Source organism: Mobula birostris, chromosome 4, assembly GCF_030028105.1.
Source record: "Mobula birostris isolate sMobBir1 chromosome 4, sMobBir1.hap1, whole genome shotgun sequence".
Classification (NCBI taxonomy): domain Eukaryota; kingdom Metazoa; phylum Chordata; class Chondrichthyes; order Myliobatiformes; family Myliobatidae; genus Mobula; species Mobula birostris.
The window spans coordinates 202717434-202744326 of record NC_092373.1 but is presented as its reverse complement, the minus strand read 5'-3'; the positions used below and the strand labels follow the sequence as shown (position 1 = coordinate 202744326).

The 26893-nt window shown below is 42.8% G+C and overlaps 1 protein-coding gene across 7 annotated transcripts in view; it reads right to left on the bottom strand.

Moving 5' to 3' along the window:
- Positions 1-26893, bottom strand: part of LOC140196877 (exocyst complex component 6B-like) — an 877039-nt gene that overhangs the window by 152514 nt on the left and 697632 nt on the right. Inside the window, exon 21 of one of the 7 annotated variants that reach the window (XM_072256775.1) lies at positions 5493-6457. The exons of the other annotated variants lie outside the window; for them this stretch is intronic. Within the exon in view, the coding sequence (XP_072112876.1) occupies positions 6404-6457 (54 nt within the window). The 3' untranslated portion in view covers positions 5493-6403. Of the gene's footprint in view, positions 1-5492; positions 6458-26893 lie in introns of those variants that run through there. 7 annotated transcript variants of the gene reach the window in all.

Sequence of the window (26893 nt, the reverse complement as noted above, 5' to 3'; positions counted from 1 at the left end):
CACCGAGCCACACATTCGTGGGTACAGAGAGAGTAGAGCAGTGCGCTAAGCACGCACCCCTGAGGTGTGCCACTGTTCATCATCGGTGAGGAGGAGCTATCACCAGAGAGAGGGACTGTGACAAACTCAGAGAGATGGGGCATGACAAGTCTCCACTACCAGAAGAATCTGAGAGAGTGGGGAAGTGTGATAATTCCCCACACTATGAGAATTCCAGAGAGACGAAGCATGACAACTCTCCAATATTGGAAGAATCTGAGAGAGAAGAATGTGATGATTCACCAACTCGTCAGACAGTCTGAGAGGGAAGGGGTCGAGGGGATTCAGGGAAGCTGTGTAAGAAAGGCAGCGAGAGAAAAAAATACTGCTGTGCAGATTCTTAGATCGGGAGTAATGTCAAAAGAATGGAGTGTACAGAATCATCGGGACATTCTCATAGTCAAAATAATTAACGTATGGCATGTACTGGCGGGTTGCGTAAATGTATCAAAAAGAGAGTCACAATAAAAAGAATGAGGAAAGGCAGTTTGTTTTAACCACTTCATTTATAGCCTAAGGCTTAGCTCTGATATAAACATTAGAGCAATAATTTTTATGTCCAATAACAATTACTTTGGGTGTTGTAAACTTCACTCTGTATTCTGGGTGCCCTATTGACTGACAGAAGGAACGAGTGAAGGCTGCTTTCTTGTGGGTGACGGCACAAACTGTTCCTTGTTCATTTCTGACAGTGTAAACTGTCCAGAAACTGCTGAGAGATGCTTTGAACGGACACCAATCATCAGAACAGGGATAGCACACGCTAGGCAGTGAGTAAAACTGTCTTGTCACACACTCCTTGGTCTTGGACACCCAGGTTACACACACACAGTGTCCCATCGCACACTCCTGTGGTCAAACACAGAGTGAAGCTCCCTCCACACTGTCCCATCACACACTCCTGTGGTCAGACACAGAGTGAAGCTCCCTCTACACCATCCCATCACATACTCCTGGGGTCAGACACAGAGTGAAGTTCCCTCTACACCGTCCCATCACACACTCGCAGGGTCAGACACAGAGTGAAGCTCCCTCTACACTGTCCCATCACACACTCCAAGGGTCTGGCATAGAATATACTGTAAACCATAGAAATGTACAGCACAGTCCAGGCCATTCAACCTATGCCGCAATAAATCTCCTACACAACCCTCCATTTTAAGAATTCTCTTAGAAGTCCTTAATATATCTTCCTCTATGGCCAGTCCTAGCAAGGTGCACCCACCACTTTCAATGTAAAAAACGTACCTCTGACATTCCCCCACCCGCCCATATTTTCCTTTGTATACCTTAAAGATATGTCTCCTGGTGAGGAAGTGAAGGATCCAGTTGCAAGGTACAGAGGGTATGGAACAGAGCTGCAGAAAGTTGCAAACACAACCAGCTCCATCTTGGGCACTTGCCTCGCCAGCCTCCGGGACACCTTCAAATGGTGATGCCTCAACGGGACAGCATCCATCATTAAGGACCCCCATCACCCAGGACATGCTTTCTTCTCATTGCTACCATCAGGAAGAAGGTACAGATACATAGAACACTACAATATAGTGACCCTTTGACCCATCTAGTCTGTGCCGAAACATTAACCTGCCTAATCCCATTGACCTGTACCTGGATCATATCCTCCATACCCCTCCCATCCATGTAATTATCCAAATTTCTCTTAAATATTCAAATCAAACCTGGATCTACCACTTCTGCTGGCAGTTTGTTCCACACTCTCACCACCCTCTAAGTGAAGAAGATCTCCCTCATGTTCCCCTTAAACATTTCACATTTCATCTTTAACCCATGACCTGTAGTTGTAGACACACTCAACATTCTAGGAACAGCTTCTTCCTCTCCGCCATCAGATTTCTGAATGGACAACGAACTGTGTACACTACTTTACTAATTTTTCTTACTCTTTTTACACTACTTATTAATTTTATATATATATATATCTGTATGCACACACATACATACACACACTATATACATAGTGCTCACTTTAGTTTATAGTTTTTTACTATTATGTACTGCAATAAACTGCTGCCGCAAAACAATAAATTTCATGACATATGCCAGTGATATTAAACCTGATTTTGATTCTGAGACTGTGACAGTAGATGTGTGTTACAGAGCGGAGAGGAACAAGGGTCGACACAGGGACAAACGCAGAGGCTGCAGCAAAAAAAAGCACAGAGGGTTTGGTACAGGGGCAGATTACAGAGGGTTTGCTACGGGGCAGATTACAGAGGGCCTAGTGCAGGGGCAGATTACAGAGGGTTTGGTACAGGGGCAGATTACAGAGGGTTTGCTACGGGGCAGATTACAGAGGGTCTAGTGCAGGGGCAGATTACAGAGGGTTTGATACAGGGGCAGATTACAGAGGGTTTGGTACAGGGGCAGATTACAGAGGGTTTGCTACGGGGCAGATTACAGAGGGTCTAGTGCAGGGGCAGATTACAGAGGGTTTGATACAGGGGCAGATTACAGAGCGTTTGGTACAGGGGCTGTTTACAGAGGATCTTGTACAGGGGCAGATTACAGAGTCTGGTACAGTGGCAGATTACAGAGTCTGGTTCAGGGGCAGTTTATAAAGGGTTTGGTACAGAGGCAAATTACAGAGGGTCTGGTTCAGGGGCAGATTACAGAAGGTCTAGTACAGGGGCAGTTTACAGAGGCTCTGGTACAGGGGCGGATTACAGAGTCTGATACAGTGGCAGATTACAGAGAGTCTGGTTCAGGGGCAGATTACAGACGGACTGGGACAGGGGAAGATTACAGAGGGTTTGGTACAGGGGAAGGTTACAGAGGGTTTGGTACACGGGCAGATTACAGAGGGACTGGTACAGGGGAGGATTACAGAGAGTCTGGTACAGGAGCAGATGACAGAGAGTTTGGTAAAGGGGCAGATAACAAAGGGTTTGGTACAGGGGGAGATTACAGAGAATTTGGTACACGGGCAGATTAAAGAGGGACTGGTACAGAGGTAGATTATAGAGGGAGCAGCTTAGAAGTCTATAAAACCATAAGACATAGGAGCGGAATTAGGCTATTCTGCCCATTGAGTCTGCTCTACCATTCCATAATGGCTGATCCCGGATCTCACTGAACTCCACACACCTGCCATCTCACCATATCCTTTGATGCCCTGACTGATCAGAAAACAATCAACTTCCACCTTAAATATACCCACAGACTTGGCTTCCATCGTAGTCTGTGGCAGAGCACTCCACAGATTTACTCCTCTCTGGCTAAAAAAAATTCCTCCTTACCTTTGTTCTAAAGGGTTTACCCTCAATTTTGAGCCTGTGCCCTCTAGTTCTGCAGACCCCCACCATATGAAGCATCCTCTCCATGTCCACCCTATCTAGTATTTTCAGCAGATTTCAATGAGATCCCCCCCGCATTCTTCTAAATTCCAGTGAGTACAGGCCCAAAGCTGGCAAACGCTCCTCATATGTTAACCCCTTCATTTCTGGAATCATCCTCGTGAACCTCCTCTGGACTCTCTCCAATGACAACACATCCTTTCTGAGACATGGGGGCCCAATCTGTTGGCAATACTCCTAGTGCGGTTTTATATATATATATATATTGTTTGATTAAGCTTCCTTTATTGTTTACAAAATGCATTGTGTGTTATCTGTAAAAGTATGTAAATGGCATACGTCATCACACCACTACGTCATATGTGTGCACCTCGCTTAAAGTAAAAAAAAAACAAACTACGACTCACATCTCTCAGCTCTCTTGTTTTCCTTTTCAATTACTTTTAATGTTTTGGAGTTACAAAACATAATAAGGAGCATCTCAGAGTGAAAAGAAATGTGTACAGAAGAGAAGTACAAAGAGGGATTATCATACAAAGGAAAAAGAGTGGGCAGTGAGTCAAAGCCTAGGAATTCTATGTTTAGACATTGTGAGTTTTTCAGCTGGGTCAGACTATACACTACAGCACCCAATACTAACAGTGCAGGCAAGGAGAACATTCCACATCATAAGTAATTCATCAATGGTTGGGGGGGTTAACAAAGAATAATATTTTGAAAGTAAACACATAGTTTTGGTTCCCCACACTTCCTTCCACAATTTTACCAAAAAAAACAATCCAGATGATTTAATTTTGCAAAGGACACTTCAACATTACAAACCTGATTCTTGTTATGAATTTCCTTGGGTTTATATTCTTTGGTTTGGAAGTCCTCTTATTTACTCTGGAAAAACATTTATGGTTGATGTGGATGTTAGGAGTATTTACTGCCTATGACACCACAGGCGTTTAGGGCAGCAATGAAGCTCCTCCATCTCTGGTGGTGCTCAGGGCTTCCTTCATCACGCCAGTAGATCCCTCTCGGTTTTCACTACTGTCAGTCATCGAAGTCCCTGGTGGAGACTCAGGAATACTGTCGCACTTAGACGTAGAAAGATTCTTCATCACTGCTTCCATAACAGCTTTGTCTGACCAGTCAGGGTTGTTCGCCCCGAATGGACCACTCTTAGTCTGGCATCTATCCTTTGAGTTGTTTGGCGCGGGTGACCCTAAGGGTGCCCTTGAATGGAAGAGCCAAACCATAAAGCCCTAACTTCAGCCAGCATAGCTCACTAAGTCATTGAGGCACACAAGCCTGCAAACCGTGCTAAGATTGTGGTCCTCTTGGAGGGATGTTAGGAGTACAAATGCAAAAAAGGGAGATCAATAGCCATGTAAAGAATGCATAAGATGGCATCACCTGGAAGAAGAAGGAGGCCTTTGAAGGTGGATGTTGAACGACACATGAAGAAGATATGATGGGCTATGCCATGACAGGACTGAGGGTCTGCTAAAGACGACAAATTGATAAACTGGGTCAATTAATATTGATAAATGGTTTATTATTGTCACATTGTCAGAACAACAACTTCTCATTCAATGTCAGCAAAAGCAAAGAGCTAATTATTGACTACAGGAGGAGGAAACCAAAGGTTCATGAGCCAGTCCTCATCAGAGGATCAGAGGTGGAGAAGGTCAGTAACTTTAAATTCCTCGGTGTTACCATTTCAGAGGATCTATTCTAGGCCCAGGATTTAAGTGCCATTACAAAGAAGGCGCAGCATCGCCTCTACCTTCTGAGAAGTTTGAGAAGATTTAGCATGACATCTAAAACTTTGACTAACTTCTATAGATGCACAGTGGAGAGTACACTGACTGGTTGCATCACACCTGGTGTGGAAACACCAGTGCCCTTGAACGGAAAAGCCTACCAAAAGTGGTGGATACAGGCTAGTCTATCACAGGTAAATCCCTCCCCATCATTGAGAACATCTACATGGAACAATGTCGTAGGAAAGCAACATCCATCTTCGAGGACCCCCACCACCCAGGCCTTGCTCTCTTCTCACTGAGCATCAAGACCCCTACCACATGGCTTAGGGACAGTTATTACCCCTCAACCATCAGGCTCTTGAATCAGTAGGGATAACCTCACTTGTCCCATCACTAAACTGTTTCCGCAACCTATCAACTCACTTTCAAGGTCTCCACAACCCATGTGCACAATATTATTTATAACTTACTAATATTTTGTTTTTCTTTTTGCATTTACACAATTTACTGTATTTCGCACAGTTTGTTTTTTCTGTCTTTGTTTCTGTGCAGTTTGTCATTGAGTCTATTGTGATTCTTTGTATTTAATGTGAATGCCTGCAAGAAAATGAATCTCAGGATAGTATATGCTGACATATATGTACTTTGATAATAAACTTACTTTAAACTTTGAATGTACCGAGGTACAGGTAAAAATCTGTCTTTCATATCATTAACTGAGGTAAATTCATAGAGATTCAAAGATAGAAAGCTATAGCACAGTACAGGCCCTTTGGCCTACAATGTTGTACCAACATTTTAATCTACTCTAAGATCAATCTAACCCTTCCCACTCACGTAACCCTCCATTTTTATATCATCCATGTGCTTATCTAAGAGTTTCTTAAAAGTCCCCAATGTATCTGCCTGTACCACCACCCCTGGCAGTGCATTTTCTCTATATTTTCCTCAAGTCACGTTAAAATTATACCTTCTGGTATTGGTTGTTTCCACCCTGACAAAAAGTCTCCGGCTGTCCACTCCATCTATGACTCCTATCATCTTGTACACCTCTATCAAGTCACCTCTCATCCACCTTTGCTCCAAAGATAAAACCCCTAATTTTTCAACCTATCCTCATAAGACATGCTCTCTAGTGCAGACAGTATCCTGGTAAATCTCCTCTGTACCCAATGCATTGCTACTGTACATTGAGAGAATGCGATATAGTGTTACAGTTACAGAGACAGGGCAGTGCAGGCAGACAATAAGATGCAAGGTCATGACGAGATAGACTGGGAGGTCATGACGAGGTCAGGAGTCCATCTCATCCTGGACACATCTAGGATGGAGTAATATTGGGAGGAGCTGTTGGGAGATAAGGTTAGATTGGTTCAACGGTTCAGCCAAGGAGGGGTCACTATGGTATTGTAGCAGTTGCAGCTCAGGGCATCGGAGTTCAGAGTTCAATTCCGGCACTGTCCGTAAGGAGTTTGTACATTGTGCCTGTAACCCCAAGGGTTTCCTCCAGGTGCTCCGGTTACCTCCCACAGTCCACAGTTAGTAGGTTAATTTAAATTGTCCTGTGATTAATCTAGGGTTAGATAGCTGGGTTGCTAGGCAGCGCAGCTTATTGGGCCGGAAGGCGGCATCTCTAAATACATTTTTAAAAACTTGTTACTGAGCAGAGATTGTCCCTATCATATTCAAAGTTCAACATTATCCAAGTGCATATGTGTCAATTCCCACCACAGTCTGTGCAGAGTTTGTATGTTCTCCCCATCACCACGTTGGTTTCCTCCTGGTGTTTCAGTTTCTTCCCACAATCCAAAGACATACTGGTTGGAAGGTTAATTGGTCGTTGCAAATTGCCCCGTGATTAGACTAGGGTAAAGTAGGAGGGTTGCTGGAAGGGCTGGGAAGGCCGATAAATAAATAAATACCACATACAACCCTGGGATTCAGTTTTTTTTGTGGGCAATCACAGTAAATAGAAGAAACACAATAGAACCAATGAAAGACCACTCCCAACAGGGCAGACAACAACTAATGTGCAAAAGACAACACACTGTGAAAATACAAAAAGAAGAAAAAAATAATAATAAACAGACAATAAATATCCAGAACATCAGAGGAAGAGCCCTTGAAAGTGAGCCCATAGATTGTGGGAACATTTCAGTGATGGGGCACGTGAAGTTATCCCCCCTGGTTCAAGGGGCTGATGGCTGTGCGTGTGGCATTTGATAGAAACATAGAAAAACCTACAGCACAATACAGGCCCTTTGGCCCACAAAGTTGTGCCGAACATGTCCCTACCTTAGAAATTACTAGGCTTACCCATAGCCCTCTATTTTTCTAAACTCCCTGTACCTATCCAGAAGTCTCTTAAAAAACCCTATGGTATCCGCCTCCACCACCGTTGCCAGCAGCCCATTCCACGCGCTCACCACTCTCTGCATAAAAAACCTATCCCTGACATTTCCTCTGTACCTACTCCCCAGCACCTTAAACCTGCGTCCTCTTGTGGCAACCATTTCAGCTCTGGGAAAAAGCCTCTGACTATCCACACGATCAATGCCTCTCATAGATGAAGAATGTTTCACATTTGGCTGAATTGGAGATTCATGAAGTATGATAGTTATCTCTGAGATGATCAACAACCGCTCACCCACCTTCTCCCTCTTCGAAAGGGACAATGATGTGTAGATGGCTGAGAGATAATGTGTAGATGTGAGATATTGGATAAATGAGATATAAAGTTACAACAGCCAGAGACAGTTTCTAAACAGTGAAACAGCAAGCACATTTATAAAACCTCTGCCCCAGACGCATCTGATAAGAGTGTTTTGAACAAATAGTTGGGAGAGGGGATGATTACTGAAGGTAAATTGGCTGAGTCACAACCTGTCATATCATTAGTCCTCTGCCCTCGGCTTGTGAAGCAGGTCACACAGAGGGCAAGTATCATAGTTATGACACCCCAGCCGTCTTATCTCTAAAGTAATTAAGTAATCATCTTTGTAAGAAAGACGAAGTGAGTGAAGTCACCACAAGTCCCTTCACAGAGCAACGTTTTAGGAACAGATTTCTGATTGGACAATGAACTTATATAAACTATCTCGCGTTTTTTCTCTTTTTTTTAACCAGTACTTATTTAATTATTTTTGTCTTTTTTTTATTGTAGTTTTTTTTAATTACTATACTAGCATACTAGCACAGTACTGCTGCCACAAAACAACAAATTTCATGACATGCAAACACGAGAAAGTCTGCAGATGCTGGAATTTCAAGCAACACACACAAAATAATGCTGGTGAACGCAGCAGGCCAGTCAGCACCTATAGGAAGAGGTACATTCGACGTTTCAGGTCGAAGCCCTTCGTCAGGACACTACGACACACAGTGTGCCAGTAATATTAAACCTGACCCTGATTCTGATTTGGAAATCCTGACACAGTAGCAAACCTCGGCTCTCAATTAACTGCGTTGGAGCGAGTTGGGTTACCCATTGTCCAATGTCAGGATTACGTCTGTTGAAAGACACAACATAGAGATACCAAGGGACCTGGATATCAAGCAAGGTGAATCAGAATCAGAATTATAATCAGGTTTAACATCACTGACATACGACTTGAAATTTGTTGTCTTTGTGGCAGCAGTACAGTAAATATGCTCTAAATTAAAAGAAGATTAAGTATATATAAAATACATATAAATACATACTGTACATGTTATTTTATATGTCCTCTCAGTGGCTACTCTAAAGGTTCAAAGGTTCATTTATTATCAAAGTATAGAGCTCTGAAAATTTCCTTCTCCAGTTAGCCACAGAACCAAGAAAGAAAAGAACAGCAAGGTGCCCAACAACCCCCAAATCCCTCCTCCACACACAAAAAAACATCAAAACCGGAACAGGGACATCGACCCCAAATCCCCCTTCCCTGCACACAAAAAATTGAGAAAGGTCAGGTGAAAAACACAGAATACAAAAAAAACTGTAAAAAAAAGCCCACTGTCCAAGTCTACATTCAAAACGCAGAAAACCTGGACAACATACTCCCTCTCTGTACCAGGGCGATCTCACCAGCGATAAGATGACTGTCTCTCCTCTCCGGAAGCAGAGTGATCCTCCCATGATCAAAAGACAGTCCCCCTGCTATAGCACAGCGATCTTACCAGCTATAAAAAGACAGTCTCCCCTCTCCATGGCAGACCGATCTCACCAGCCATAAAAAAGTAGTCTCCCCTTCTCCGGCAGCAGAGCAATCCCCCCAGTGATAAAAAGGCAGGCAGCCTGCATTTCAATCTCCCCCATCGCTTTAATTGGAAAAATGGAGTCTTTTCACCATGAGGTTCCTGCAAGCTGCCTCTACCTCCCAGAATCAACTCAAGAGACTAAAGAGTACTGAAACACCCAAACAATCTCCAAACTGCAAATCAAAGGCTCTAACTGTTCCAGAATCACATCCAAGATGAAAAGCAAATGTAAAAGATGTAAAGTAGTGAAATATATGGTTTCATGATCTATCCAGAAGATGTCAACTGAAGGAGCGTTGTATGTGCCATCCTGAATCAGCAACTCAATGAATTAAAGCATGCTGACATGGTCAAGAGATTCCGTTGTTGTTCAGACCAAACAACAGAATGGGGAAGAAGTGATTTTGACCGTGGAATGATTGTTGGTGCCAGATGGGGTGGTTTCAGAATCTTAGAAACTGATTACCTTTTGGAATTTTCACTCACAACAGTCTCTAGAGTTCACAGAGAATGGTGCGAGAAACAAAAAAACATCCAATGAGCAGCAGTTCTGTGGGCAAAAATGCCTTGATAATGCAAAAAGTTAGAAGAGAATGGCCAGACTGGTTCAAGCTGACAGGAATGCCACAGTAACTCAAATAACCACGTGTCTTGTCTTCCAACAATGGTGTGCAGAAGAGCATCACTGAATGCACTGCACATTGAATCTTGAAGTGGATGGGCTACAGAGCGGAACCTAATAAAGTAGTCACTAAGTGAGTATATGGCGTAATTTACTTATCCTCTGTATATACTTACAGTATAATAAATAAATAGTGAAAAAAAGAGCAAAAATAGTGAGGTAGTCTTTTAAGAAATCTCATGGTGGAGGGGAAGAAGCGGTTCCTGAAATGTTGAGTGTGTATCTTTGTGCTCCTGTGCCTCCTCTGCAACTTTCTGCAGCTTTTTACGATCCTGAGCTTCCACACCAGACGGTGATGCAACCAGTCAGAAGGCTCTCCAAGGTACATCTGTAGAAATTTGCTGAGGGCTTTGGTGATATTCCAAATTTCCTCAAACTCCTAATGAAATATCGCAGCCGGTGTGCCTTCTTCACAACTGCAACAATATGAAGCCACATCAGCATTGCCCATGGCAGTCTCTCTGCGGGCTGTTACCCGGTAGGGATTGCGACATTATTTTGCAATTGTACAAGACTTTCGTAACACTGCACCTGGAGAATGGTGTACCGTTCTGGTTACTCTGTTATAGGAATGCGTGACAAGAGAGCTAGGCGAGGATAGCTGGACCCAAGTGCTGCAGTATCTGAAACTAGAATGGAGACAGGATACGACACCTACACGAGGACAGGGTACTAAACTAGACGCTAGATGAGCATCCAAAGTAGAGCTGACAACTGAGCACCGAAGCTCAGTTCAGGGGCTCTTTAAACATTAAAATCCTGGTGCCAAAACATGGCCACCAATTAGTGGGGCAGGCCTGAATCTTTAAAGGTTCCTTGCCAGTTGTCCATATTTCAGGAGAGCTAGAGCATCTAAACCCCGGAAGCTGGTGCATTCAGGTGTGTACGGTGACAGGAATGTTGTTGCTAAGGTGGAAAGAGTACACAGAAGATCTGCAAGGATGTTACCAGGTCTCGAGGGCATGAGTTATATGGAGAGGTTGGACAGTCCAGGTCTTTAACCCATTAAATACTTTAAGATTGCAAGGAGGTTGCCAGAATGGACGCCAAGATAATCTTTCCTCTTGTGGCAGGTATCTAGAATTAGGGGTATAGAGCATAAAACAGTATAGTACAGCATAAGAACACAATGTTGTGCCAAACTAATTCAATTATTAATTAAAAGATCAATTAAACTAATCCCTTCCGCCTACACAATGTCCAGATCCCCTCCATGCTCTGCCCATTGTGTGCTTAACTAATAGCCTCCTGAATGACTCTATCAAAAGGGTGGGAGGAGAAGATGGCAGCGCGATGCAGCGCGCGCAGCTCTCAGGTGAAATGATATCGTATTTGTAAGTAGGATGCCGTGCACAATTCTGTTTTGATGGAGACAGAAGTGAGAAGGCACACAGGAACATCTGGAGAAATTTTTGAAGTGCCCGGTTCGCTGCCACTACTCCTGCGCGATTGAGAATCTCCAGAGGGAAGGCCCCAAAATCCCCAGCTTTGCCTGCTGCTGGCGACCGAGGCTGAGGTCGAAGCGCTCGGATAGAGATGGTGCTCGGTACTCAGTGTCAGGGGGCTGATCGGAGCTCGAAGTTTTCAGACGACTCAGAGTTGGACTGTGGTCGGGCATGGCAGGGAGAGTTTTCTTCCTTCTCCCGTCTGCGTGAGATGTGGGACTTTCGAGAGACTTTGAACTTTTTTACTGTGCCATGACCTGTTCTTCATCAAGTTATGGTATTGTTGCACTGTTGTAACTATATGTTATAATTATGTGGTTTTTGTTAGTTTTTCAGTCTTGGTCTGTCCTGTGTTTCTGTGATATCACACCGGAGGAATATTGTATCATTTCTTACTGCATGCATTACTAAATGACAATAAAAGAGGACTCTGTGTCCTCATAATCTAATCTCGCAGTGCATTCCAGACACCCACCACTCCCTCTCTAAAAACACACCTCTGATACCTCCTCCATATTTCCCTCCAATCACCTTAAATTATGCCCCTTCGGATTAGTCATTTCCGCTCTGGCTATCCATTCCATTTATACAATTGAAGTCAGAAGTTTACATACACCTTAGCTAAATATATTTAAACTCAGTTTTTCACAATTCCTGACATTTAATCCTAGAAAACATTCCCTGTCTTAGGTCAGTTAGGATCACTACTTTATTTTAAGAATGTGAAATGTCAGAATAATAGTAGAGAGAATGATTTATTTCAGCTTTTATTTCTGTCATTACTTTCCCAGTGGGTCAGAAGTTTACACACACTTTGTTAGTATTTGGTAGCATTGCCTTTAAATTGTTTAATTTCGGTCAAACATTTTGGGTAGCCTTCCACAAGTTTCTCACAGTAAGTTGCTGAAATTTTGTTCCATTCCTCCAGATAGAACTGGTGTAACTGAGTCAGGTTTGTAGGCCTCCTGGCTCACACATGCTTTTTCCGTTCTGCCCACAAATCTTCTATCGGATTGAGGTCAGGACTTTGTGATGGCCACTCTAATACCTTGACTTGGTTGTCCTTAAGCAATTTTGCCACAACTTTGGCAGTATGCTCGGGGTCGTTGTCCATTTGGAAGACCCATTTGCAACTGAGCTTTAACTTCCTGGCTGATGTCTTGAGATGTTGCTTCAATATATCCACATAATTTTCCTTCCTCATGATGCCATCTATTTTGTGAAGTGCACCAGTCCCTCCTGCAGCAAAGCACCTCCACAACATGATGCTGCCACCCCCATGCTTCACGGTTGGGATGGTGTTCTTCAGCTTGCAAGCCTCACCCTTTTTCCTCCAAACATAACAGACGGTCATTATGGCCAAACAGTTCAATTTTTGTTTCATCAGACCAGAGGACATTTCTCCAAAAAGTAAGATATTTGTCCCCATGTGCACTTGCAAACTGTAGTCTGGCTTTTTTATGGCGGTTTTGGAGCAGTGGCTTCTTCCTTGCTGAGCAGCCTTTCAGGTTATGTCGATATAGAACTCGTTTTATTGTGGATATAGATACTTGACTACCTGTTTCCTCCAGCATCTTCACAAGGTCCTTTGCTGTTGTTCTGGGATTGATTTGCACTTCTCGCGCCAAAGTACGTTCATCTCTAGGAGATAGAATGCGTCTCCTTCCTGAGCGGTATGACGGCTGCGTGGTCCCATGGTGTTTATACTTGTGTACTATTGGTTGTACAGATAAACATGGTACCTTCAGGTGTTTGGAAATTGCTCCCAAGGATGAACCAGACTTAACATCATTTTCTGACTTCAATCCGATAGAAGATTTGTGGGCAGAACTGAAAAAGCGTGTGCGAGCAAGGCGGCCTACGAACCTGACTCAGTTACGCCATTTCTGTCTGGAGGAATGGAACAAAATTCCAGCAACCTACTGTAAGAAGCTTGTGGAAGGCTACCCAAAACGTTTGACCCAAGTTAAACAACTTAAAGGCAATGCTACCAAATACTAACAAAGTGTATGTAAACTTCTGACCCACTGGGAAAGTGATGAAAGAAATAAAAGCTGAAACAAATCATTCTCTCTACTATTATTCTGACATTTCACATTCTTAAAATAAAGTAGTGATCCTAACTGACCTAAGACAGGGAATGTTTTCTAGGATTAAATGTCAGGAATTGTGGAAAACTGAGTTTAAATATATTTGGCTAAGGTTATGTAAACTTCTGACTTCAACTGTACCCCTTACCACCTGGTACATGCTCTCATCCTCCTTCACTCCAAAGAGGAAACCCTAGCTCGATCAACCTATCCTCATAAGACATGATGTCTAATCCAGGCAGCATCCTGGTAAATCTCCTGAAACTAGAGTTTCCACGTCCTTCTTATATAATGAGGTGACTAGAACTAAAGACAATATTCCAAGTGTGTTTTAACTAGGGTTTTATGGAGCTGCAATGTTACCTCACAGATCTTGAACTCAATCCGCCATCTGATAGAAATGAGACAGGAGCTATCTAAGAGTTTCTTACTGTAAATGCTCTATTGTATTTGCTTCCCCCACCACCCCTGGCAGTTTATTCCAGGCACCCAGCACACTGTGTAAAAATCTTCCCGCACACATCTCCTTTGAACGTACCCCATCTGTAATGTTCTATGTTCTATGTTTTATGTAAAATGCTGGAAATTGCTCTGTGGTCTCTCCCCATTCTAGCTAAACTTCTCCAGGCATCTGGGAATTCTACATGGCTCCAGTTTTTCTCTCTGAATGTAATGAGGAGATAATGATGAATACGTCAACAGACACTTGTCTGTGGATGAGAACAAGATTCTCAGATGGTATTTGCCTCACGGGTGCTAGGGTCCAGCACACCTTGGATTGAGTCCTCAAATCCTTAAGGGGGAAGGTGAACAGCTCGAGGTCATGGTCCATGTAGGTACCAATGACACACGTAGGAAGAGTGATGAGGTTCTGCAAGGGGAGTTCAGGGAGTTAGATGCTAGGTTACACAGGGCCCTTAGTATTGTTAAGGATCGCAACCATCCATCCAGCATCCTCTTTGACTTTCTACCATCAGGCAGGAGACTCCAATGCATAAAAACAAGAACAGTCAGGATGAGAAACAATTTCTTACCCCAGGCCATTAGGCTGCCACATTGTATTTGAAGTGTCACTGGTTAATCTGTTCTGTACTTTACAATATTTAATATTAATGCACTTTAGTTTGCTATTTATGTGTGGTTCATCTGTAGATAGTCAAATGATAATAAATCTCACTTGACTTGTAGGCTGCCCAGCACAATCCTTACAGATTTGATTAGATGAAAATGATGTATTTGCCCCATATGTTTCGATGTGTATGTGATAATTCAGATAAATCTGAGCTGTTGCATTTTGGGAGATCAAAGCGAGTTGGGACTCTTACACTGTACGTTTTGATGCATATGTGACAAATAAACCTCCTTGAAATCTCTTATGATCTGGGCTGTTTTTCAATTTTTAACTTATTTCAAGGTACAGCGGAGTAACAGGCCCTTCTGACCCATCGAGTCCACGCCGTCCAATTACACCCATGCGACCAATAAACCTACCAATTTGTATGCCCTTAGACTGCGGAAGAACACTGGAGCACCTGGAGGAAACTCATGTGTTCATGGGGAGAAGGTACAAGCTCCTTGCAGAAAATGATGGGAAATGAAACTGGGTCACTGGTACTGCAATAGTGTTATGCTAACTGCTACGGTACTGTGCCGCCCATAAAGAATAAAGCTTGCTGGATTCTGCACATCAAAGAAAGCTGCCGTTGCTGGAAAGCAGCACGCATCATCAAGGACCTCCACCACCCAGGTCGTGCCTTCTTCTCACTGCTGCCATCAGGAAGACGGTACAAGAGCCTCAGGACACACACCACCGGTTTAGGAATAGTTAGTACCCCTCAACCACCAAGCTTTTGAACCAAACGGAAAAACTTCACTCACCCCTACACTGAACTGATTCCACAACCTATAACAGGAATTCTGCAGATGCTGGAAATTCAAGCAACACACATCAAAGTTGCTGGTGAACGCAGCAGGCCAGGCAGCATCTCTAGGAAGAGGTACAGTCGACGTTTCAGTCCGAGACCCTTCGTCAGGACTAACTGAAGGAAGAGTGAGTAAGGGATCTCCCCCTCCCCCTCCAACTTTCAAATCCCTTACTCACTCTTCCTTCAGTTAGTCCTGACGAAGGGTCTCGGCCTGAAACGTCGACTGCACCTCTTCCTACAGATGCTGCCTGGCCTGCTGCGTTCACCAGCAACTTTGATGTGTGTTGCCACAACCTACAAACTCACTTTTAAGGACTCTACAACTGATTTTTTCTATATTTATTGCTCATTTATTTATTTATTATTATTACAATTTTTCTCTTTGTTCTACTTGCAAAGTTCGTTGTCTTTAGTATGTTGGTTATTTGTCAGTTTTTCATTGATTCTATTGTGTTTCTTTGTATCTACTGTGACTCCACACTGGAGAATGAATGAATGTATAGGTCAACATATATGTACTTTGGTAATAAATTTGCTTTAAACTTTGAACTCGATCGTTGTTGACCTCAGGAGAGCACTGAGCGACCACTCTCCGCTGAACATTGACGGCTCCTCCGTTGAGATCGTTAAGAGCACCAAATTTCTTGGTGTTCACCTGGCGGATAGTCTCACCTGGTCCCTCAACACCAGCTCCATAGCCAAGAAAGCACAGCAGCGTCTATACTTTCTGTGAAGGCTAAGAAAAGTCCATCTCCCACCCCCCATCCTCACCACATTCTACAGAGGATATATCAAGAGCATCCTGAGCAGCTGCATCACTGCCTGGTTTGGGAATTGCACTGACTTGGATCACAAGACCCTGAAGCGGATAGTGAGGTCAGCTGAGAAGATCATCGGGGTCTCTCTTCCCGCCATTACAGACATTTACACTACACGCTGCACCCGTAAAGCCAACAGCATTGTGAAGGACACCACGCACCCCTCATACAAACTCTTCTCCCTCCTGCCATCTGACAAAAGGTACCTAAGCGTTCGGGCTCTCACGACCAGACTGTGCAACAGTTTCTTCCCCCAAGCCATCAGACTCCTTAATACCCAGAGTCTAGACTGACATCAACATCATTTATTATTATATTGTAATTTGTCCTCTACTGTGCCTATTGTCTTGTTTATTATTTATTGTACTGCCCTGCACTGTTTTGTGCACTTTATGTAGTCCTGTGTAGGTCTGTAGTCTAGTGTGGTTTTTGTGTTGTCTTACGCAGTCTAGTGTAGCCTTGTGCTGTCTCACATAGTCTAGTGTAGTTTTGTGTTGTTTCATGTAGCACCATGGTCCTGTAGGAACGTTGTTTCGTTTTTACTGTGTACTGTACCAGCAGCTTATGGTCAAAATGACAATAAACTTGACTTGACTTGTTGTTTCATGTAGCACCATGGTCCTGGAGGAACATTGTTTCATTTTTACTGTGTACTGTACCAGCAGTTTATGATTGAAATGACAATAAAAAGTGACTTGACTTGACTCCTGCTCATTGTTCCTGCTGCTGTTTGCCTCCTTTCAAATTGCAAACCTCAGCACAGGGATATGGATCTAACGATGCTGCTTCACATGTGTGAGCCAAGTGAATAATCCCACTTGGATGTTCAGCTATTTGAGCTGTCTTTGCAAGACTGATGTGCACACTTAGACACATCCACAAACTTCCCAGGCAACTGCATCCAGCACAAATCACTGTCATTCTCAACACAACTAAGCTGAGAAAAATCAAATTCAAAGTGTCAAAGTAAATTTATTATCAGAGTGCATATATTCACCTTGAGATTCATTTTATTGCAGGCAATTCACAGAAAAATAAAGAAATACAATACAACTTATTTCTATTAATACCAGTTGCTCAAGGATTCGAGTCTATGGACTCAACCCAGTTTGGAATGCTGTTGCTTGCTTTTATTGTTTGCATGATTTGTGTTTTTTTTCCTCTTCTCTGTGCATTTGGCATTGGTCTTTTTTTTATTTGGGTTCTTTTGAGTTTCTTTCTTTGTGGCTGCCTGTAAGCAGACGAATCTGAAGGTTGTATAATTTATATATACTTTTATATTACAAGTACTTTGAACTTTGAAAACCTGTACATAACAGACCAACAAACAGCAAATGGTGCAAATAATAGCAAAATAAATAAATAATACTTAGTTGTGGAGTTCCTGAAGTGAGTCTGCAGGTTGTAGAATCATTTCAGTACTGATGTGAGTGATAAGGATGGGGCATTAATTGTAGGATTCTTTGCAACTGAGTGGATTTAGAAAGTGTAATTTCTTATCACAGGAAGGTGGTAAAAGTCCTGCCTCGCTACAGTTTGTTGAAGATTAAAGATTGTTTAAGGGCATTTCCAGTACACGAGTGTAAAGGAGAACGAGATAATTGTTACTCCCGATCCGATGCAGCACAAAAAAAACACAGTAAGATTAAAAAACAAAATAAATATGAGATAAGATAGGTTATAATCACAGATTGATTGTAAGTCCATAAAGTGGCATTAGGCATAGGAATTGCTATACGTAAGGTGACTGACAGGAAATGATAAAGTAGTATTGGTGAGTTAGTAGGTGGAGGTGTTGATCAGCCTTGTTGATTCGAAGCAATATTTTGAACAGGGAGGTAGGAAAGGAGATGCAAAGGATGAAGCATACTCTAAATTCCTCAGAGATCTTTTGTCTCTCTTTTCACTTCTTTCTTCTTCCTGCTGTTTTGAGCCAAGTGTCTGCCCTGGTCTGCCTTCCTCACATTCCAGGCAGGCTAATGTACTTTACTCACTGGCCTTTCAGCCTCACAGGAGGCAGCTGTGACGTTGGCGGGCCAGTGTCTTCCCATCAATCCTGCCTAATTTGGCAGGTGAAAGGTGAGAGTGAGCCCCATTGTGACTGGTGCGCTGCTATCGACCGGGTGATTGACACTGGATCGTAAGGCTGACAATTGCAGGCCGTTTACCATCACGGGGGGTCAGGGCTGCTGCTGCCCTCTAACCACAGGCTCAGTGTCTCTTTACACACTACAACTCCCACATCCCGCTTCACTACTCACTGGCTTCAGGAGAGCGCACTCCTGCTGTGTGTGTGCACGCACAGGAGTATATAACTGCGCACAGATCTCTCTCTTTATCTTTGTCTCTTACCGATGTTATATCTACTGCTTTCTCTCAAGATAATTAAGAAAATCTCCCAACAATAATGAGGAAAGTCACTTTTAGACTGAAAGTTTCTGCAGAAATCACTGCCCATTTTATAGACTTGGTGAATTAGCAAGGGTAACATAGACAAGTTAATAAAGCATATCTGTGACAGTTTCTTCAATCAGTATTCCCTAAAATCAGCAAGGGAGCAGACTGCATTAGGTCCAATATACAGTGATGCTCAAAAGTTTGTGAACCATGTAAAATATGACCTAAAATGTGATCAAATCTTCATGTAAGTCCTAAAACTAGATAAAGAGAACCCAGATAAATAAACAAAACATAAAAAAAATTATGCTTGTTCATTTATTAATTGAGAAAAATTATTCAATATTACATGTATTTGTTGGAAAAAGTATGAGAACCTCTGAGGTAATGCCTTCAACAAAAGCTATTTGGAGTCAGGTGTTCCAGTCAATGAGAAGAGATTGGAGGTGTGGGTTGCAGAGGTGCCCTGTCCTATAAAAAGACACACAAAGTCAGGTTATTGACAGAGCCTGCTCTCCTCAAGAAAGATCTGCTTATGTGCACCATGCTTCGATGAAAACAACTTTCAGAGGACCTTAGAAAAAGAATTGTAGAGATGCACAAAGCTGGAAAAGGCTACAAAAGCATTCCTAAAGACCTGAGTGTTTATCAGTCTACAGTAAAATAAATTGTCTACAAATGGAGGAAACTCAGTACTGTTACCCCTCTCCCTAGAAGTGGGCGTCCTGCAAAGATCACACCAAGAGCATAATGTGCAGTGCTGAAGGAGGTTAGAAAGAACCCAAGGGGAACAGGGAAAAACCTGCAGAAATCTCTAGAACTTGCTTAAGTCTCTGTTCATGTGTCCATTATAAGAAGAACACTGAAAAAAAAATGGTGTTCATGGAACGACACCACGGAGGAAACCACTGCACACCAAAAACAAACATTGCTGCACTTCTTAAGTTTGCAAAAGACCACCTGGATGTTTTACAATGTTCTGTGGGCAGATGAGACAAAAGTTGAATTTTTTGGCAGAAATCCATATTGGTATGTTTGAAGGGAAAAGGGCACAGCACACCAACTCTAAAACTTCATCCTAACTGTGATATCTGGTGGCAGGAGCATCATGGTTTGGAACTGCTTTGCTGTCTCAGGGCCTGGACAGTTTGCAATCATTGAGGGAACAATGAATTCAAAATTGCATCAGGACATTTTACAGGAGAATGTCAGAGTAGCCATCCGTCACCTGAAGCTTACTAGAAGTTGGATAATGCACTAAGACAATGATCCGAAAGACAAGTAAATCAACAACAGAATGGTTTAAAGAAAAAATGTCGTGTTTTGAAATAGCAGAGTCATAGTCCTATCTTAATCCTATAGAAATGTTGTGGAAGGACCTGAAGCAAGCAGTTCGTGCAAGGAAGCCAACGTCCCAGAGTTGCAGCAGGTTTGTAAAGAAGAACGGCCTAAAGTTTCTCCAAGCTGAAGTGCAAGACTGGTCAACAGTTACCAGAAGTTATTGCTGTACAAGGGGGTCACACCAGTTACTGAAAGTAAAGGCTCACATACTTTTCCCAACAAATATATGTAATATTGTATCATTTTTCTCAATAAATAAATGAACAAGTAGAATGATTTTGTGTTATTTCATATATGTAAAATTATGTAAGTCATGCAAAAAAAAGCAGTAGGATAGTGTTCATGGGTTTAATGTCCATTCAGAAATTTGATGGCAGAGGGGAAGAAACTGTTCCTGAAATGTTGATAGTGTATCTTTAGGCTCCTGTACCTCCTCCCTGCTGTTAGCAATGAGAAGAAGGCACGTCCTGGTGATGGGGGTCCTTAATGATGGATGCCACCTTTTTGAGGCATCGCTCCTTGAAATCCCAGAAGCTGGGGAGGCTAGTACCTATGATGGAGCTGACTGAGCTTACATCTTAAAGGATCCACAAAGTAGCAAAGAAAAATTTCATGACACATGCTGGTGATAATAAACCTGATTCGGATTCTGACTTGCAATTAAACATGTCAAACTAATCCTCTCAAACATCCAAAAACATTGATGTTTGCATCATTTCTGTGTCACTTTTACAACAGCAGATTTTTGTGCACACACAGGTGTTAGTAACCAAAAGTGATGTTAGGTGACACTGGTTGAGTGTGTAAGGGAGGATGGCCGCGAGACCATAAAAGATAGGGGAAGAATTAGGCCATTCAGCCCAAATGAATCTCTTAGCCCTGCACCCCAGTACATAGGTGCCACTGAAGTCACTGTTGTAGGTATGTCACGATAGTGGTACAATTAGTTCTGAACCACATGTCGTTAAAGTAGACAGATGGAGAGGGTCCAAAGGAGGTTCACAAGATTGATCCCATGAATGAAAGGTAAACGTATGAGGAATGTTTAATGGCCCTGGGTCTGTACTGACTGGAGGTTAGAAGAATGGGGGGCCGAGGGGATCTCATTGAAACCTATCAAGTATTGAAAGGATGTGGAGAGGATGTTTCCTATGGTGGGAAAGAATAGAGAGACATCCATTTAGATCAGAGATGAGAAGGAACTTCTTTAGCCAGAGGATGGCGAATCTGTTGAATTCATTGCCATAGATGGCCATGGAGGCCAAGTAATTGAGTACAATGTTCCTTCTAAGGTGTGCACAAATGGACGTGCACACGTCTTTTGCTACTAGTGCACAAAGGAATTTAAACAGGGCATAAAAAGTTGTCACCCTCTACCTCATTGGCATGTTTCACAATCATAAACAGTCACATTTCTTTTTCTGGTTTTTGATGCAGACGATGTTGACAACGTGGAGTTTCTGATGATTTGTCTGCAGATTTTAGAACTGGCTTACTTATACTGATTTTAGTGAAGAAATTATTGATTCACTATGTTGAACTCCAAAGAAGCAAAGGGCATAAAATGCAAAGGAATTGCTAGTTCAGTTAAAGAGGAATGACTTAATGAAATGGTAGAAACTGATACACCGAAAGCTTATGAGGTCAGGAACTGCAGCAACGAGAAATATCTACGTATGTTTTTTGAGTGCAGATGAATGAGAGCAAAAACAATCAAACCTAGAGGAGATCAAAGTTCTTCTTGACAGTGATTTGCTTGCTGTTGAAATGAATACATCTACATATAAAATTCAGTGCACACACGTTGCTGTCACAGGGCAAGAAATGGCACAGTGATCATTACAACTTAGAGGGAACATTAATTGAGTATATTTAAAGTGGAAGTTGATTGGCTCTTGATTGATCAGGTCATCAAAGGTTACGGGGAGAAGGCAAAAGAATGGGGCTGAGAGGAGTAATAAATCAGCCATGATAGAATGGCAGAGCAGACTTGATGGGCTGAGTGGCCCAATTCTGCCCCTATGTCTTACGATCTCATGCCTGGTCTTGTAGACATTTCCCTATTCTGTGCACTTAAGCATTCTTATCTTATGTGGTGTGAATGCAAGCTGATTCTCTGAGAGTGATGGCATCGTGAAGAGACTGAGGTGGATTGGTTGACTGTAGGATCATGCAGCTCTACTGCATGCTCTTCCTGGAGTTTATCACGCTTTTTATTCTCTGCTGTTCATTCACAAAAGCTGGCATAAGCTATGGTAGGGTTGTGTGGTGAAGTTACATTTCTACCAAAGGACAATCTCTGAAATATTGACAATGGCTGGGGTCACCTGTCTTGTAAAGATACTGCCAGTAGAAGACAAAGTCAAACCACTAATGTAGAAAAATTTGCCAGAAGCAATCATTTTCGAGGACCATGATTGCCCCTGTCACATAATAACGATGATGATGATGGCAGTATGGCAATTGGTAGGATGCTATTACAACTTGGGGCATCAAGAGTTCAGATTTCAGTTCCAACGACATCTGTAAAGAGTTGGCACGTTCAAAGTTCAAAGTTCAAAATACATTTATTGTCAAAGAATGTAGACTATATACATCCTTGAGATTTGTCTCCTTACAGACAGCCTCGAAACAAAGAAAGCCAGTTCTTTGTTTAAAAAGGACCGCCAAACACCCAATGTGCGGAGAGAAAAAGCAATCGTGCAAATAATATTAGTGAGCAAGTAAGCTCAAGCCAACAAAAGTGAGTTCACAGCCATGAAGCCAATCATCACTGGATCCAGACCAGTAGCTGTTAGGTACAGGCCACCGTCTCAGTTCAGCGCAGAGACGAGTAAACCTTGCTAAGCTGCGAACTGAACAGTGGGCCATCCCTCGCCTCCGCACCCAACACGCTGACCTATTCAGTCTGGTGGGCACTTAAATCAGCCAAACATCGGCTCATTTCTCGGCCTCGGACCCGGGCCTTGCTGCCCTGATATACACCCAGACCCGGGCCCGGGCAGCGCTACCTCAGCACCACTTGCCTCGCCTCAGATCTGCCATTTCGAATTGGCTCCAAGACTGCTTCAGCAATTGCTAAGTGATGGCTCAATCCTCACTCTTAGGTCAGTGGTTGCATAGTCACGGCTTGTGATATGCACCAGCTGCTCAGAAGAGTAACCTGCAGGCTAGCGGAGGGAAGGAGTGCCTTCTATCTTTACCCTAGTACATGGGCTTATGTCCATTCAGAAATATGATGGTAGAGGGGAAGAGGCTGTTCCTGAATTGCTAACTGTGTGTCTTCAGGTGATGGTTACAGTAGTATTTCATTGTAACCGTACCTTACCGTACATCAGAAGACATACCTGTACTTCATACTGTAAGTCTTATGAGGATAAGTTGGCAGGCTCGAGCTTTTCTCTTTGGAGTGAAGGAGGAGGAGAGGTGACTTGCTAGAGATGTACTACAGGCATTGATAGAGTGGAGAGCCAGAGACATTTTACCAATGACAGAAATGACCATTATGATGGAAGGCATAATTTGAAGGTGATTGTTGGAAAGTATAGGGGGGGATGTCAGAGGTCGTTTTCTTTTTACACGGAGACTACAGCAATCTAGAACAAAAAAAACAACATGCTGGAGGAAATCAGTGACCATAAGACACAGGAGCAGAATTACATCATTCCGCTCAGCGAGTCTGCTCCACGGCAGAATTATTATCCCTCTTAACCCCATTTTCCTGCTTCTCCCTATAACCTTCAATGCTCTTACTAATCAAGAACCTATCAGCCTCCACTTTAAATATACGCAGTGACTTGGCTTCCACAGATCACCACTCCCTAAAGAAATTCCCCCTCATCTCTCTTCTAAAGGGACATCCTTGTATTCTGAGGCCGTGCCCCCTGGTCCTAGACTCCTCCACCACAGGAGACACCCTCTCCACATCTACTCTGTCTAGGCCTTTCAATATTCAGTAGGCTTCAATGAGATTGCCCTCTTGTTCTTACAAACTGGCATAATTTACATATTATTATTTAATTATTTATGGTTTTACATTGCTATATTTATACTCTATTCTTGGTTGGTGCAACTGAAACGAATCCCAATTTCCCTCAGGATCAATAAAGTACGACTATCTATCTATCTACCTATCTAAACTCCAGCGAATACAGTCCAGAGCCATCAAATGCTCTTCAGGTATTAACCCTTTCATACCCAGTAACATTCTCGTGAACCTTCTCCGGACCCTCTCTAATGCCAGAACATTCTTTCTTATCAAAGGGGCCCAAACCTGCTCACAATATTCCAATACATACAGGTCGAGCAGCATCTGTGGAAGGAGAAAAATACTTGATATTTAAGGTCCAGACCCACTGTCCTGATTGACATGGGCTGGTCTATTATTCCAGTGACAATTCGTTATGCTCGTTACACATCTTTGTATTTGAAATAGAAATTCATTAATTGGTTTATTATTGGCAGATGTACTAAGATTCAGTGAGAAACTTTGTTTTGCATAACCCATTCATTCTTCTTTTAAAACAGTCCATTAAGATTGTTATATTCAGGGGGAGGTAGTGGGGATAAGCTCCCACTACCTATTAAATGCTCCCAATGGAGTGCATCTCAAATAGCCTCTGACAACCAAGTCCATCTCCTGGCCTTCACATGTGGCTTAGCTACTAAGCCCGCAGAACTGTTTCTACTGAAAGGAAAAGGGGCAAAGGTGGGCTACTGGCACCTTAAAACCAGTTGGTCGGGTAGACGGGGTTCATCAACTTGGTTGGCAGCTTATCTAGCAGAAGGAAACCTCTGATCTCAAACCTCCACTGCCTTGTGGCTATACACACTGGTGGAGAAGGCTTTGGGACTAATTCCCAAGGATAAATCTGGGTCTGGAGTCCCTAAAACAGTCCTACATTGAGTTCAACGCTGAATAGCAACTCCTGCAATGTCACAAACTGGAGAAAATCTGAAGATGCTGGAAATCAAAGGAATACATACAATATGCTGAGTTCCCCCAGTATTTTGTGTGTATTTCTGCAATGTTTTGGTGTCAAACTTTATCAGTCTCTACTGTTCCTCTGGATTCAGCAGCTTCATGGAGAGGGGGAGCCTGAATGGGCAACAGCTTGCTCCTCATTTCGTACAGCTCTGGCTTGCATATCATGCAGGCAGCTGGGATGCAACCTCCATGGTCAACGCGGAACAACAGAGGGACCATTGTGGTATACAAGGGAAAGCAATAACAAAATGCAGAATTTGGTTTTGCAGTTACAGAGAAAGTGTAGTGCAGGAAGGCACTGAATGCAAGATCATGACAAGGTGGATGGTGAGATCGAGAGATAATAAACACAAGACTCTGCAGATGTTGGAAATCCTGAGCAACACACATAAAATAAGGGTCTTGGCCTGAAACATAGACAGTTTATTTCCCTCCATAGATGCTGACTGACATGCTGAATTCCTCTAGCACTCTGCACGTGTTGCTCTGCGAGATCAAGAGCCCATCGTATCGTACTCAGGGGTCATCCCTACCTCACAGAGCACAGAACAGTACAACACAGGAACAGGCCCTTCAGCCCATAAAGCCTGCGCCGACCATGATGCCAATTTAGACTAATCAGCGGAATTAGGAATGAACGGTAAGAATTAGTCTTGCCAGTTATATCCGCATCCTGTTAACAAATAACTAAAATTAAATCAGTGCAATCGGCCCACAAACTTTTGGGAAGTTTAGTCGAATCAGGAGAATGGGAGATACCACCACTCCTCTCTGTCAACGGGGTAATATTTATTCTGGCTCCTGGTGCCAGGCTCAGAATCACAATCAGGTTTATTATCACTGACTTGTGTCGTGTAATATGTTGCTTTGTGTCAGCAGTACAGTGAGTACAGTACTGTGCAAACATCTTAGGCACCCTAGACGTTTTTTGTATGGTTTCAAATTGTAAGGCCTCCGCAGAGCCCTGACCTCAACATCATCGAGTCTGTCTGGGATTACCTGGAGAGACAGAAGCAAGCGAGACAGCCAAGTCTGCAGAACAACTGTGGCAGGTTCTCCAAGGTGCTTGGAACAACCTATCAGCCGATTTTCTTTAAATATTGCACAACAGTGTACCTCAAAGAATTGATGCAGATTTAAAGGCAAAGGGTGTCACTCCAAATGTTGCTTTGATTTAGTTTTTTACTGTTTATTGCACTTTATAGTTTCTTTTATATATAGAATCTTTTGAATTCCTTATTTTTGAAAGCATCTGCCCATTACAGTCCTGCTGAAGGGTCTCCGCTTGAAACGAAGACTGTACTCTTTTTCCATAGGTGCTGCCTGGCCTGCTGAGTTCCTCCAGCATTTTGTGTGAGTTGCTCGGATTTCCAGCATCTGCAGATTTTCTCTTGTTTCCCTTCGCATAATTGTTTTTAACATGTGCCTAAGACTTTTGCACAGTACTGTATGTAAAAAACTGTAAATTACAATACAAAATATATCTTAAAAATAAATTAAACACTAGTACAAAAAAGAGAGCAAAAGTACTGAGGTACTGTTCATGGGCTGGTTCATTCAGAAATCTGATGGTGGAGGGGAAGAAGCTGTTCCTAAATCATTGAGTGTGTGTCTTCAGGCTCCTGCACCTCCTAAGAGAATAATTATACCTAACAAAAAAAAGCCCTGAAGATGTTTATTTTGGCCTTGCCTCTTTTTTAAAAAAAGGTCTAATGCCCAGAGCTTCGGCGGTCTTTGTGAAGAGTAAGTTTGAAGGCAAGCCCTTGTCGAGACATCACGCAGAGATGAGTCGGCTCATCAGCCTTGCCACCTCCGCCCAGCAGTGACAGGCTGATTAATGAGCTTCTAATTCCACTGCTTGT